The sequence below is a fragment of the Bactrocera tryoni genome, chromosome 5, assembly GCF_016617805.1.
Source record: "Bactrocera tryoni isolate S06 chromosome 5, CSIRO_BtryS06_freeze2, whole genome shotgun sequence".
NCBI lineage: Eukaryota > Metazoa > Arthropoda > Insecta > Diptera > Tephritidae > Bactrocera > Bactrocera tryoni.
In genome coordinates this window covers 67,591,614-67,607,567 of record NC_052503.1, presented here as the reverse complement: position 1 = coordinate 67,607,567, position 15,954 = coordinate 67,591,614, and the positions used below count along the sequence as shown (strand labels likewise).

At 32.7% G+C, this 15,954-nt stretch overlaps 3 protein-coding genes across 4 annotated transcripts in view; 2 read left to right on the top strand and 1 right to left on the bottom strand.

The window, feature by feature from the left end:
• Positions 1-15,954, top strand: part of LOC120778763 (dual specificity protein kinase splA-like) — a 126,890-nt gene that overhangs the window by 59,314 nt on the left and 51,622 nt on the right. The window lies entirely within an intron of this gene.
• On the bottom strand, positions 7,310-9,417 carry LOC120778765. The gene is made up of 2 exons (XM_040110744.1): positions 9,328-9,417; positions 7,310-8,716 (listed from the first exon to the last, which is right to left on the bottom strand). The coding sequence occupies exons 1-2, from the start codon at positions 9,380-9,382 to the stop codon at positions 7,416-7,418; spliced, it is 1,356 nt and encodes a 451-aa protein (XP_039966678.1). The 5' UTR covers positions 9,383-9,417; the 3' UTR covers positions 7,310-7,415.
• Positions 9,822-11,477, top strand: LOC120778766. Its single transcript, XM_040110746.1, has 2 exons — positions 9,822-11,056; positions 11,116-11,477. Exons 1-2 carry the CDS (start codon positions 9,875-9,877, stop codon positions 11,128-11,130), a joined length of 1,197 nt encoding a protein of 398 aa, XP_039966680.1. The 5' UTR covers positions 9,822-9,874; the 3' UTR covers positions 11,131-11,477.

Below are 15,954 nucleotides of genomic sequence, written 5' to 3'. Positions count from 1 at the left end.
CTGCGTTTGAAAACGGAAACTGCACTCTGACACGCTTACAATTAAAGTTTTTGCTATTGGTGTCGATGGCAAAAATCAGCAAATTCAATTAAATCCTATTAGAGTGCATATGTGTTGGTAAGCATGCACTTACATATGTATATAAATGCGGCATGTAAACGAGGTTGGATGGGTGTGCGCTCTTGTAAGTTTGCTGACTGTTTGAAAAAGCGCAAGCATATGCAACAAAGTGAGCAACGCTCAAGTAAAACTTTTCTAACACTTAACGCTTAAAAAGTTGCAGGAAAATTAAAAAGAAATGGAAGCGAGTTTTGTTTCCATTTGAAAAAATCATTCAATAACTGCTTGAAAAATCAAATACTTAACTTTTACATAAAACTTAAAGTTTATTCATTGAAAATTTTTTATAATAGTTAATTGCTTATAGCTTATACAAAAGATCCGTTCTATAACATCCATTGAAGGCGCTGGCACTGAAAATTATAAAATAATAACAAAAATAAGTGCGTACTTTAGGGCGTTATATATGATCTGGAATATAAATTTGCATATATAATATATAAATATTTATATATACAAATAATTTTTTTTTAATATTTCTTGGACTCTTTCTTAAAATAATATAACAATTGTATTCCGCTACTCATTGCATAGTATTTCTCAAATAATTCATACCAAGCACCTAGAGCTATGCTTTCATTTCTACTTTTACAACTTTTTCGTTGTTACATATTATATAATTTTTTCGGTTTGTGATGCTTTCAGACGCCTATTTCGGAAAAACTTTAATAGTTGACCTATTATTTACCGTCACATATTAATTTGTCATACTTTTAGGTGGCAAATTTGCATTTTCACCCTTTCAGCTTTGACAAAACACCATCTGATGACTGTAAATACTTACGAAGTATTAATGGATGTTAATAATTTTAAAGAGAACACGAAGATATGATGATTAATGGCAAAATACAGCTTTGTCATCATTATTGATGCTTGATGTTGATGTCACCAGTTGTTGAAAAGCTTTTAGTGACCCTTTTCAAAATATATTTTTCTGGTATATTTTAATGGAAGGTTGTATTCAAACGACAAAAGCTAAAAACGTTTTATTTCAAAAAAAAAAAAATTCTACAAACATTAAGTATTTTGCCAAACACCAATATTCCAAATTATTACTCACAAGTTACTCATACGCCGTGGACGACAGGAAGTCGCACTTAAGTAGCAGTGACTCATTTAAAACTTGTTATAATATATACAAGACCCAAAAATCCCAGACAGCTCAATTAACTTATTAGAAGAAAATAATGTGCAGTACAATAATTGCAACAACAACATTGACAACTAATTGCTGATGTCATTTAACTGGTCAACACGAAAACAAATGGCACTTAACACTAAATATTTAGCGCGAAAAGTAAAAAAGCAGGCAATGGAAATATAAAAACATTTGGAAAAGGGATTACAAAACCTCAAAAGCAAATTTTTTTGTTTGTTGACTTACTCGCGCTCCTTCTCATCATGTTTATTGACAAATTTTTATTATATATAAATATATGTATGTATATATATATTATTATTTGAATATCCGACATTCTCACCATCAGTCTTTAACTTTTTACATTTGCAAATAAATCAAAACTTATTTAAAGATCAGTTTTCGTAAAGATTGAGCCTGAACCTCATGAAGCACGTGCTACTAGCATTTAATAGGAATTTCATAAGCGTTGTTAGCGAGCAAAAATTTTGTTGTTTTTTATATTTCATTTTACATTTCATAATTTTTATTTGCTTGTAAAACATTAAGAAAGTTACGACGAAATTGCCCAAGTCACGACAGCCACTTAAGTTCAAATTTCAAGGTAATGCCACAGCAAGGTGCATGCACCCGTTTAAAAACTTTTTGAAGAAGCACGAAAGCTAATAAAAGTGAAAGCGGGTAAGGAAAAGAAAGAGAAGAGAAAAAGTGCAGAAGCAAGTGCGAGAAAGGTGTGGAAAAGGTGAAGAAAAGTTGACCGTTGCGTTGCTGTGGAAATTTAAGAAATTACCTTCATTATGCATTTCACATTTTTTATTATAATCGTGCAACACACATATAAAAAATATCACTTTGAAATAAAAAAAAAAATGTGTGGAAAAAAACTGTAAAAATATCTCACTCCTAGCTCACTTTATTTAACCTGCCACAGCGTTGCATGCGCCATTATAATTAAGTTACTGTGGAAGAAAATAAGAAGAAAAACATAAAAGAGCACATATAAAAGTTATGTGTAAGGTCCTCGACCTCTTTTCGGCTGCTTTTCCAGTTTATTTGTGTCAAAAAAAATATATGGCATTTCCACAGGATATTTATGACTTTTCCTGTAAAATATTTTCACCTCAAACACATACACACATACACGAACAAATTTATGAGCACATCAGAGCACTTAGTACCTCTAATACATGAATGAGGTTTCGCACAAATATACATATATATGGTGTATATACATTCGCAGTTTGCGCAATTGTTGCGAATTCGAGCATAAACGTGATAAGCCCCCTGTAGTTATCACTAAAATGCCAAGAAATCCCGTGATTACAAAAAACTAATTAACAATAATTCGCTGATTATTTATTATCAAAATGTTAGAGGTCTTAAAACAAAACTTCCTGATTTGTGTTTAAATAGCATTCATTATAACTTTAAAATCATTGCTTTCACGGAAAATTGGCTAAAACATCACATTTTTGATAATGAAATATTCAACAACGAATTCGAAATCTTTAGATAGACCAGCTGGACAGAAAGAGAGGTGGTGCCTTGTTTGCTGTTCATTCTTCAATTCCATCTGAAGAAGCCGATGTTCCGCATGCAGACTTCATAGAATTTAAGTGCATTCGTATTTGCACTAATAGTGGCCATATCTACTTAACTTTATCTTACATACCGCCTCACTCGGACATATCTGTATAAATGCAGCATACCTAATTAATAAATAATGTTTTATCAATGGCTAATAATACTGATTCCATGATTGTTTTGGGAGACTTCAATTTACCGTGTGCATCATGGAAATCTATTGATGTTTACACCATTCCTATTAGTACTCGCTTATGTTTTAACGAGTTCTTAGACGAAATGTCGGAGTTGGGTCATAACCAAATTAATTTAATTTCAAACGAATATGGTAAGTTCTTAGATCTAGTTTATGTTGATAACGCTTCAATGTAGAGCTTTGAGAAAAAAAATTTGGGGCAAAAAATATCGGAAAATTATATTATTTCTCTGATGGAGCCTAATCTAAGTACAAGAACAGATTCACTTTAGCATAGTTGTTGAATCATGAAGAAGATTTTAATTTACAAGCTGAATGGCATTTTTTGTCACATGTCATGGGAAGGGGGCTTGTGATGGAATCGGGGGATGCGTGAAAAGGCATGCACATCGAGCAAGTTTGCAGAGAGGGAACGCAACTCTAATAAACGAAAAAATTTTATGAGTGGGCAACGAATTTCTTTGAGAAAATATTTTTTTGTTTTAATGCGAAATAACAAACTTTAAACTTTAGTGACTTTAGTGATTTTTATAAAAACTTTATCAATACAGTTTTTTTTTGGAAAACTGTATTGAAGTGAAACTTCTTTGGAAAGTCAATGAAATCAAATTTAATTTAATTCCAATTAACGTGGCGACACATTACGGCATGTCAAACCGATCAACAATGATCAACAACAACACACTTCAAATTACGCACATGCATAGTCGACACGAGAAATTGTCGCGGAGAAGGCACGCATAAGTGTGAATGTGTGTTCCCGCTGTCATTCGCCTGCATTAATAAATATAATTAATGCAGTTTTTGTCAAGCATCTATACTCCTATTTTCCAATTTATTAACATTCATTAAATGATCTGGAAAACTCAATAATCAAACACTAAAAACTTCAAAATGAAAAACATAAGAGAACGTTAAAGGTGGCATAGCTATGCCTTTTTGAACCTGTATGAACTAGTAGTAGTAGTAGTTCATACTAGTTCATACAGCCAGAGAACTTAAAGCATGCAGAAGGTGCAAATTGAATTCTGTATGATGTTCGACTTGACAGTTAACAGAGCTGATAAAATTATAGTAAGGAATTCACCATTCTCGCTGCGATTTAGCAGAAATGAGCACGTTCAATGGCAGAAATAGTATATGTAAAACGACTGAATTCATGTGAGAATAAAAAAAGAGAAATGCTTTGAAGAAAAATATACAAAATTACACAGAAAACGTAAACAAGCATTCTCTGAGTCACATATGCGTGATTATTTTGTATTACACATTATATGAACCATTGTTTTCCGAAAAATGGTAAAAATTTTCATTTTTTTTACAAAATCGAGAAAAATTAGGTAAAAATAAATTTAATTTTATTTCTCCTTAATTTTATTTTTTTCATTTTTAAATAAAATAATATTTCAAATAAATTATTTCCACTATTACGAAGTGAAGATGTGCCAAATGAACTTCATTTCTTCAAAGAAAATTGATGACCTTCATAAAATATGCATATTCGCATTATTTCGTTATCATTTCTATATTTGTACCAATTGAATTTCTACGGCATATACATACATACATGTGTATATTTTTCTTTGGCAAATTTTTCTCTACACACAGTGTTGCGAAACCGGAATTTTTTGGAAATCATATTGCCTAAACTGTAATTTTAATTGTATCGATGAGAAACTTCTACAGATTGGTCAGAATGAAATCCCACACAGAATGAGTGAAAAAAAAAATTACACCGAAAAAAATTGTTTGGTCAAATTTTCAACAAAAGTAAAAAAAAAAAAGTTGTTCGAAAAATTTACAAAAAAAATGTATTTTAATTCTCCTTTTATTTCTGATAAATACCCTATGATTAGTTTTTTAAATAAAGTATAGGGTGGTCCGAACAACAATTATAAACGTCAAATTTTCATGATTTTTCGATATTTGTTGAACAACTGTGAAATTTTATATAAAACCAAAATCTATTTCATTTCTTATTTGAAAGGTGGCAATAAAAGCTTTAATTTGATACCGCTTTGAAGTCAATAGCTTCAGTTTAAAGAGAGTTATGCTCATTTTTGTGGAGTGCTAGAATAAATGTAGAATAAAAAAAAATAAGTGATTCCGAGAATTTCTGTTCTATTTCTATGGAATAAATACTGAGATTGATATACTAAAATCGCTATAACTCCCAGGAGGGCAGGTATGGGCAGCTGATTTTTTCACAGTTCGTTGAAAACAAATTGTGTAACATTTCTGTAGTGGTTTGGAACTGGGACTCTCTGGGACTTTTTAGATATTGCTTACCTAACCCAAATTTAAGGGAAAAATGGACCTTTAGTCGGGTTTTCGCTCTAAAAAAGGTGCATATGAAAATGTCTCAAACAACATTCCTTTGTTTTACAGAAGATACTTGTCCAAAGGCAGATTTTTATTCCGAATCAAAATATCTGTCACCAAAATCAAATGAGATCATTTTGAATACCGCTCTGAAATCCCCTCTTTTCGTGAAAATTTTGTAGTATATTTGACTCCTAAAATCAATTAAAAATCAACGGGCCAACATAAAAATAAGCTTTATGTGTTTTTTGTTTACTTAGAATGTCTGTGACAAAATTGCATCATTAAAACATCGGAGAAAAGTTACTTTTCCACCAGCCGCAACACAGTGCGGCGCCTTTTTTTATGAATGAAACGAGGTCGCTTGTGGAATATGCGCCTGCGTTTATGAATGAAATCGTTTTTGTTGTAAAATTTACAACATTTAGGCTTCGCCAATGTGGCTGCCATATTGACTTCTGATGCTTCTGATATTTGACACAATTGTTGTTTTTGTAGAACAATGTTTCAATTTTTAGTTCACATGTATACGCATATGTATGTTTGTATGCTTATGCAATGTATACAAACATATGTACATATAAGTATAAATGAATGTATAGGAACATGCAGATTAATGCGCGCACATGCAATATATTGATAATTGATAAAATCATGATTTGAATTTCTGAAGGCGCACATGCGTTTACATATATTCATATGAGCTGATAATAAGATTAATATGATAGACGATGTATTTACATATATATTGTTGTTATAAATTTAGTTTCGTTTACTAAGAAACATAGTTCAAAATTATTTATTAGTATAGTATATAGTATATAATGTAAAAATCAAATGAAATTATTAAATAGGCAAGTCCAAATTGACTGTAAATATTACTATACATGCATTCATACAAAATTATGCTCATATTATAATTATTTTTATATGCCAATATGGAAATGCCGACGGCACAACGCAAAAGCATACATACATATGTATAGTATGTATGTATTTGCATACATTGCGCTTCGCTAGTTGAAAGCAAAAATATATTTATGTATCTTCATATTCTGGAGTATGTGAGAGAGCTGTATTTGTATACATTTTTCGCTGTTAAAAATGTAATATCAAGGACTTATTTTTCTTGAATATTCTCTGCTTGGGCATACATGCCACGACACATATGCCGAAAATACATATATTTATTTTTCTTCATATTCTCTGTTTGGGTATGTGAAGAACTGTTAAAAATGTTAACTTTTCACAGCATGAGTTCTATGGTTGTGAGGTGAATTCCTTACTACAATTCCAACAAATGTTCGCTGTCGAACCTGCACCTTCCCTATGCTTTAGGTTCTCTGGTTGAGGGGCGAGATGCCATGAAGTCGCATAAAAAAAATAGATGTAAATTGCAATCAAAACAATAACACCAACGTCTAAGATTGGCACTGTACACTTTATGGACAACAGAAATAAAAATGTCATTTTGGTCATTATGCACGTTAAGTTTTCTTCATTATCTGCCAGCGCTGAGGCTTAGAGTCGCTTTGATAGTTGATCATAATTGTGCATATCCTAGTGCAAAGACCGAATTGTTTATGAATTATGTCTACTTTTTTCCTTATTATACTTTTTCTTCAACGTTTTCTTACAAACATCAAGTCCAGCCGATCGTATGAATGAGCCAAATATGTCGTCGACAATGCCTTTAAAAATTTGATTGTTTATTCTATGAAACTTTGTCATATAATAAGTAAAGCCCTCATTATATGCTTATATGATATACTAAATGATTACTCAGTGCGTAGGAACAATTTTTTAATTCATTCTTTTTCACCGCTCACTCGGTCATGCAGGCAGGTTAGGTTTCTCTCGATGGCACCTCCCTTTGTGTATATAATAAATGTTTTTCAAAGAGGATCAATCGAATTGTTGGTTATGAAAAAAAGCAAACGACAAAGAAGCAAACAATGTTATAAACCGAGCATTCTTTTATTGAAAATAAAGATATGAAATATTTTAAGACAAGTTGGATTGCGCTTAATTGAATTTTTTCCCAATCCGATTCGCTCAGAAAGGCTTAACATAATTGTCCCATATAACATTCACCAATTGCAACATATTTATATGGGGTTGCAGGTTCTTGATGGATTGATGATGAACGTTGCTTATGATCAATCGTCGAATTTCAGCAAACAAATTACTGTGATTTCTTAGTAAGAATTTGCAGGTCGGTACAGTATTATCTAATGCGATGATCCGCCAATTTTCTTTGATTTCCACATTTTTCATGAAAGACGCTATGTCTGTCGCTCCATCTACCGTTGACGTGATACGTTCATCAGATGAAAAATACGATGTCGTGTCAACAGATCTCGAACCTTTTTTATAAGAAGCGCCCACACTTGCACCAAATGCACCATATGCCGCACCCAACTTTGTTTCTAAAGCGGCCAGTTCTTTTGCCTCATTCGAGGCACTTGATTCATTCAATGATTTGACGACGTCCAGTCGTCCTCCAAGAGTAAATTGATTCGTTACGTACCATCCGTAACGGTTCAATAACTTGACGACAAGTTTCGTACGATCGTACGATGATAAGTTTTTGTCGTCAACGATGGAATAAAGCTCCTCGACGAATGACGGGTCCACATCTATTTTTCTTTCGTCCACATACAATCCTGTTTTCTTGTTTAATAGTGAGACGACTGCATTGCGTGTTTTCTTTGAATTCTTCGACGTGGAACTTTTTTCTTTTGAATATTCCGCCTTCACTGATATGATATATGCTGATATTTCAGCGGAAAATCCATTTTGAATGGATGCTGTCGATTCTTTGGTATGAACCGTTTCGATAATGTGCTGTTCGATTACGACGCTTGGCGTTGGAGGATCTTCAACTGGCTGATAGGTCTTGTCGAAGATGACTGGCGACAAGTTGCCCATCTTGAAGAGACCCGTGCGATTGTCGATAACAAGACCTCTCGAAAATCTTCTCACTAATGCTTGTCGTGGAGTCCGTTCCACTCCTACAAATAATGTGTATAGTCGATCAGCGTTCGATACATCATACAATACATCGATTGCTTGACACAATGGTGTCGTTAGAGGTATAGTGGTGAAAGGCGAGACATCTTTAGGTGGATTCAAAGATCTTACGGATGCAGTATGTGAACTCAAGGAGATATGCTGTACATTTTCCAAGTAATCGAGAAATTGACCGACAGTTTGATTTTCGAATTCAGTGACGTTCAAATATAGAGCCGATTTTATTTGGACATCTTCCAAATCGAAAATCGAGAGTTTGATTATTTGCGGCGTAATGACCGAACAATGCCCAGGAATTGGAATAGTTGGAACAGTCGCCGTATCTGTAACGAAAAAGATTTGTGAATATATCTATGTGTACATATATCAATTTCATTCAATCTATGTGTATATCAATAAAGAAACGTGTTCTGGTTTCCGTATTAATGAGAAACAATCGAAAATTCGTTTCAATTGTTTCAATAACAAAAAAGTTAACAAATATATATCGACGGTGATAATATTATCATTTGAAAAGTCAGAATCCTTATTTGACATAGATTATCTTGTGGAAGAACACTTCTTGCAAATCAAAGTAAACCTTCAGACATTTTTCCAAGAACTTTTTGTTCTCAAGGTTACTTTTCTGTTTGTTAGAAATAACATACTTGTTTTCACTGGTCAAAAATAATTGTTTTTTTCTAAATAAATTTTTAAAAAAATTTTTAAATTTTATGCAGCATTGACGTCAGCCATATTTTTCACCCATTTGATTTTTTTCAAGTTTGTATAAAGCACACTTGAGAGGTTTTGCAGCATAAAGGTTTAAAATTTAATAATCAATTAATTTCGAATTTGTGGTCTGCTTTGTATTTCAAAACTCAATTTTACTTTGATATAATAACCATCTGCGAAAACAGTAATCAATATCAATAACATAAATATGAACACTTACCACCAAAAGAAAACAAAAAAACCATGAACACAAAGGATAACTTTATGATCGACATTTTTTAATCAAGTTTTGCCTGCACTAGCACTGCTCCAATACAAGTCAAGTCGCTTGACGAAACGGTACTGAGCTCTGTCAAGCAAACGTTTGGTTATTTAAACTATTCCGATTTGAGTGATTATATTCAGATGATTTGTGCAAAAGCATGCAATTGATTTCGAAAAACAACAACGCGATATTCGTAATCAGCCACGATCTGTGCGAGTGTACAATCAGTTCATATGAAAATAGATTTCTGAATAAAAAATTTAATTTAAAAAGAATCAAAGTCTTACAAGAACAGAGAAAACACTTAGCAAGAACACTTTATAAAAAGAAAATATATTACAAATACATAACTTGGAAGAATTATCAGCTGAAACTCACATCTTGGTTGTCCGTGTATAGCATGGAGAGTATCGCTTTCTGGTTATAAATTTGAGACACGGTGATCATGTTGTCAGTTTCGATTAAAAATTCTATCAATCAAGTTACACTTGAATCGGTTACAATGAAAATCAACTTTGCGTTGCTATCTTCCATGTTATTGATATTTGTTGTCAATTATTCTTGTGCGTCTGTCGTAATTTGTTTCGTAAGAAATGGTGTAAACGTAAACAGGACTTTTGACTCCGAAATAGTCACGTACGCAGCTGCACGCGAAAGTCTGGAACTGACAGAGGATGACATTTTTGTAGACAGCAACCATGCCATTGAGCGAAGTCAAGAAAAAAGGATGTTAGTGAGTGACACAGAGTGTAATGAAATTATCATTCAAAGTGCAAGGTCTTCCATAGAAGTTTGCATTGTAAATGATCATTGCAAAACATTTCTCTTGGAAAATAACGCAAAGGTCAAGACCTTGCGCGATAAGTTGCTCGCTTCATTGCCAAAATATTACAGCGACGAAAAATGTGCCGACATTGTTTTTCTAAATAACAAAGGGCAAGTGATCCAGAGTGAAGACGAAATAGAGGTGCCATATCGAAGTATTGTGAAAAACGGTAGAATCGAAGCATACAATAAATTCATCGACAATACGACCAAATTAGATATCACATGGCTTCTGTACAATCATCGAGTGAAAGTGAACATGCTCATGCCATTGAGTAGTTTGCGATATTGGATAATGAAACCAAATGCTTGTCCTAATTTAAAAAGTAAACTGAATTTACCCGACAAGGCATTGTTTCCAAATGCTATCGACGATTTAGCACAAAATTGGTTAGCTAGAGACAAACGCGCGCAACTCCATCAAGTAACAAGCCGTAACGTGGTGAGTACTCAATGGGTTGCACCGTACGCCCATGAGGAATCATTGTCTATAAAATCTTATGCTTATAAGACTGAAAAATCGGAAATCCCAAGATTATACTACGTTAACGTCAACGAAAAAGATAAAGTAGCTTTTACCGGTTCACGAACTGATGAGTTTGATGATAATCATTTAACGCTCAAAATATCATCTCGGTCGTCAAAAGACAAGATACTTTTACCGTTAAAAGATGTCCGATCAACAAATAATCGAGCTGTATCCTGGACTAACGTCGTCATAGCAACAAATAATACTGCTGTTACTTTGACCGTCACATGGAACAATCATCAACCCGGTTATGCATACGATTGCGCTTTATTCGATTTCCGTGCAAACCATGAAAGGCATTATTTATTAACCTATTTTTCCGAAAATGAGGTCTGCGAATTCAAATATATTAATGATAACAATACTCTTTATGATTTGTTGTTCAACAGAGAAGTACTCATTGAAAATGGACAAGATCTTTCGAAATTCCGATACGAGCTAGGTGTGTCTATGTATCCTAATCGTCCTGGTAAATGGAGCTGTGATAAACGTAGAAAGAGAGAAACACAATCTATTGCCAATACTGACATACATCAAGATCAGATAATAATGGGCGGAGGAGGGAAGGGTAATGTTACGAGCAAGCATTTTTCAAAGAGATCTTGCGTGTCACACGAAGAAGAATATAGAATGGAGAATAAGCGATCATTGTATTTCAACGTTTTTATTTTTAAATCACAGGAGATTGCTGAAAAAATTATTGAAGATGTTGCCACATTTTGATAAATATATCGAATATCTTTCTCCATAAGTGTAATTTTTTGCTATTTTTACATTGAATATTAAAACTTATCACGAACAACATTCAAATTTTGAATTATGAATAATGTTATCAGAGACTAAAAACAAGAACTTGAAAGAATTTGCAGTTTGCAATTTTTATAAAATATCTTAACGATTTTTGTCAACCGTTCTGCATAGAAAGATAGTTTGTAAAGTTTGCAGTTCGATTGAATTTCGTATTTTCAAACTTGAATACTTGATTATTGCAAATTGTCTTGTTAATTTATTTGATACGCAAAAATTATTTGTTGTAATATGTACTTTGTGCCCAAAATATTTGTATTTTTATTTTTCTTCAAAGAGCTAACAAAACAATCTAATTCTACCGTAATAACGCATATAGGCACTGTGTAATTTCTTTTTAATATATGTATGTATTCATTTCACATCTGTTTTTTTTTGTTACTACTTTTTGCGATTATCAGACCCATTCCGAAATGGTTCACAACACATTATATATAAATATGTATTTTACATTTTTTCCGCTGACAATAAAGAATAATAATGAGAATAATAATAATGATTTCAATGACTTATTTCTTACCGACTTATTAAACATCCATCAAAATGAGTTCTGTAACAATTTCTTTGCAAGTTCTCTTAATGTTTTGTGGATTAACATTATGTGTAGTCGCCGTTTCGACTATTTAAATAGTAAGTGAACATGACAGCTCCTCCAACATGCAGGACGATAGATAGTATTATGAGGTAATGCACCGCGACCTAGGGTCTATTGTGCCAGACGAGAGAACAGATTTAACTATCTCATGCCTGAGTTCAATACTGCGGAATGATAACAAGTCATAATTATCATACATGTGAATTGTGTACTTTTTTAAAAATTCTCTTGTATCAGTTGCCGTGAAACGACAATTTTTTTTCAACTTAACAACAACTCCAGTAGCTAAAACGTTCAACCCATAACAAATATCTTCATCGTTAACTTAAAGTATGTATCATATTCTCTTTGACGGTTAACCTAACATTATTTGTTGCTCTATTTTATTCTACACATTAAAAACGATAGGTTAGCCAACACACAATAAATGATACAAACGAAAGAAATGTAGCAGTAGTCGAAACGGAGAATATAAAGAGAGAGAGATTGATTGATTGATTATGTATTTATTGCAATATTGGATCACAGATCCATTCTGCAGTATTAGAGTAGTATATTTTACAAATCTTTTTACCCGAAGAGAGTTCATTAAAAGATATTGCAAACTCAATAATCAAACCTTAAAAAAGTAGTTCAAACTAGTTCATACAGAGAGAGAAAGCGTTCCGCTTTCTGATTGGTTTACGCTAATAAGCCAAAGCCAATCACGCAAAATTGGGAAGGGACCCCTCGATACTATGGAAGTTTCACTTCCAAAATAGTTATCTCCTTTCAATTATGCCTCACTGTCGGACTTGAGACTAGATCTGTTTCATATGTGCTTTTGCATATATGCTTGCTAAGAACAACATACACTCGGAAAGGGTTTTTTCCAGCACTCTCACTCCAATGTTCTGTTGAAAAATTATGTATTCTTCAAGAGTGGATCGAAAAATTAGCTGCCGGATAATTTAATTCAAATTTTTTGTCTTCAGAATTTTGGAAAATTGGCGTCATTGAATGGACGGTGAACGCCGTAAACTGAATGGATTGCAAGAAATAAACGACTTAACAGAAAGAGACGCGTGCCATTCAAGGACCGCAAAGCATGCTATATATGAATACTTCTAGTAGGCAAATCAATGCAGCGGGAAGTTAAAGTGCGTCTGAGAAAATGTAAATGTATCAATAAAGAAAAAGGAAGAAGGCGTGAAAATGATAGTGAACGCATTGAGAGCAAGTAGTTTCGATTGGTTTAAAAATGTAAGAAATGCGGAAAAAGGAGTGAAAGTAAGTAGCGTAAAGCAGATCAGTAAGTGCAATGAAAATAATAGTGCGAAACGAAGAAAAGCACTGTAGTCTATCTCCCGCCTTATTAGACAGAAGCAGTTTAAGTAAGTTCACTTTAAATATGAGGCATACAAATCAACTTAAATATGATAAAGAAACAATGGTGCCGTAATAAATTCTACAACACACAGCATTGCTACATTTCGTGGATGGCAACCCTATTCAAAATATTTTGTTGAAAACTCATTTCAGTTTTTTTTAGCTTAATACCAATTTTTTAAATTAATGCATAAAATATTTAAAATATTAAATTAAATTTCCCGAAAAAATAATAATTGCTTAAACTTTTAAGTTCGATGCAAACTTGATTTATAGTAAATAAAATGAAAATATATTTTGAACTGGTGGCAATCCTATTCAAAAATTTTTTTATTGAAAAGCCTCAACTCAAAACAGGCTACAATTTTGGTCGAGTGACAACCCTGCTTAAGCATTTTTCTAGGTGATTATTTGGGTGCCCAATTCGTAGGAACCCCACTACTGTTTAGATTGTCAATAAAGCACTTACACTCGAGTACCACTTATAAGTTAAAATGCGAATTATTTCGGATACATAGATTAAAGTTTATTTTAGTTTTACTATGTTGTGATCGTTACAGTTAAGATGATTGTATAAAAAACGGTTCCGAGAGTAATGAAATGATTTGTCGATTCCTTCCTTCGGTTTTTAAGATGTACACAGCGCCAGAGATCGGTGCCGGAAAGAAAACGTAAGTTGATATGCGCACAGGATCGTTGCGGTAACGCGTCGCAGTGCACAAACGAATGTCTTGTAGACGAATGTTAAAAAGCGAAAGTTGATGTGCGGCTTGGGTAGATCGAATCGTGTGAGCTTTCCCGTTGTCCATTCCTTTTGTTGGTTGGGTTGGGGTACAGTTTAAACTTAAAATAGGCTGCTTAAAAATTTTGATAAGAATATTAAAATTAATTTATAAGATTTTAGTCGCGTGGCAATCCTCCCTAAAGAACTTTTTAGAGCAACGCTGATACAATTTTTTCTGACAGAAATAATGTTTTAAGCTGTTTAGTTCGATGCAAATTATATTTTTGATAAATAACAGTAATAGTATATTTTTTAGTATATGAAAATATATTCAACTTTTTAGGCATATTAAAATACATTTTTCTTTACTTATTATTTATTTATAAATTTATAATTTTTTTTTTTTTAATTCTAATCCTTCTTATTAATAATTCCTTTTAAATCGGTGGCAATCCATTTGTAACTTTTCTAATTTTCTAGTATTCAGTTTGTACTAATTCTTCATTTTAAATGTTGTTTTTTAAAGATATAAAAAAATCCAAAAATTTATTCTGAAACGTTTTCAAAAGAGTTTCAAAAGCTTTTGCCAACCAAAGCTCTTTGTTCAGGTTTTGTTTCAAATATGGGTAATAATATACTCAATTCATGAATAAACATTTACTAGGAGGTAGTTACGAGCTTAAAGTGGACTCCTAACTGTAGCTATCTTACGTAGGTCTTTTATGCCAAAATTCTCAGCGGCAAGACCCATCAAACATTTAATGAAAAAATTATATAAAATTATTTCTGATGCCCCACTTGTTTTGCTTAATTTATGTATTTTGAAAAATATAATTGTGAGCACCTTGGCGCGAAGTCTTTCAGACATTTTCCACATTAGCTAAGAGGTGTTCACTTTAAAAAAGAGTAACAAAAATATCATGGTAACTCACTAGTGATATAAGATATATAAGATGTACAAGTACTTATGTTGGTTGGAGCTGTCAACTTTTTTCAACTTTAAGGATAGGAGAATCGTTTTACCCCTTTTTTTGTTTTTTTTTTTTACTTTTAGGTTAGGATTTCGAAGCTTTTCTTGCAGCGTGACTTTCTTATTTTCTACATGACTTCATTAAGATTTTTCCCCCACATTTACTTCTACCTGGCATACATTTCGGTGCGTAAGTCCTAAGTGTTGAAATGTTGGGCGAATGAAAAGTGAAGGCACAAAGTTGAAAGCTGCTCAGCTACAAAAACAAAAATTTCAACAGCCAAAATAAAGAATTATATTAAAGTTTATAATTTTTAAATGTTACTTGTTAAGAGTAGATAAAATAATTTTTTTATTGGTAAAGAGTGAGTCTGTTCGATCAAATGTGCTGGAATGAGAATTCAAACAATGACATATACGGCGGAATGGTACGTTTAACTGAAAATTTGTTCTAGAAAATTTTAAAAATAAGGGTCTAAACTGCCTGGTAGAGCGAGCGGGAACGTTAAAATTAATATCAGATAAGAGAGATGGGCTACAGACTGGCCAATTCATGAGTTTTACAAGAAATATTATAACAAGCATCTACCAACGACTAGCGAGTGTCGGGAGATTCATATGTTTTAAACGGTTGGTGTAAGGGGGAAGATTTAAACTGTAATCCCAATGCAAATGATTTAAGGCAAAAAGTAAAAATTGTTTTTGAACGGACTCTAACTTATCCGAATGGACTTGGTAACTAGGGTTCCAAACCACAAAAGCAT

What these genes read in the sequence shown, in the direction of transcription:
- LOC120778765 (XM_040110744.1), bottom strand. Translation starts at nt 9,382, where the DNA reads ATGTCGATCATAAAGTTATCCTTTGTGTTCATGGTTTTTTTGTTTTCT. An exon ending in TTTTTTGTTTTCTTTTGGTG is followed by an intron (nt 8,717 to 9,327) that starts GTAAGTGTTCAT and finishes TTTTCGTTACAG; the next exon opens with ATACGGCGACTGTTCCAACT.
- LOC120778766 (XM_040110746.1), top strand. Translation starts at nt 9,875, where the DNA reads ATGAAAATCAACTTTGCGTTGCTATCTTCCATGTTATTGATATTTGTT.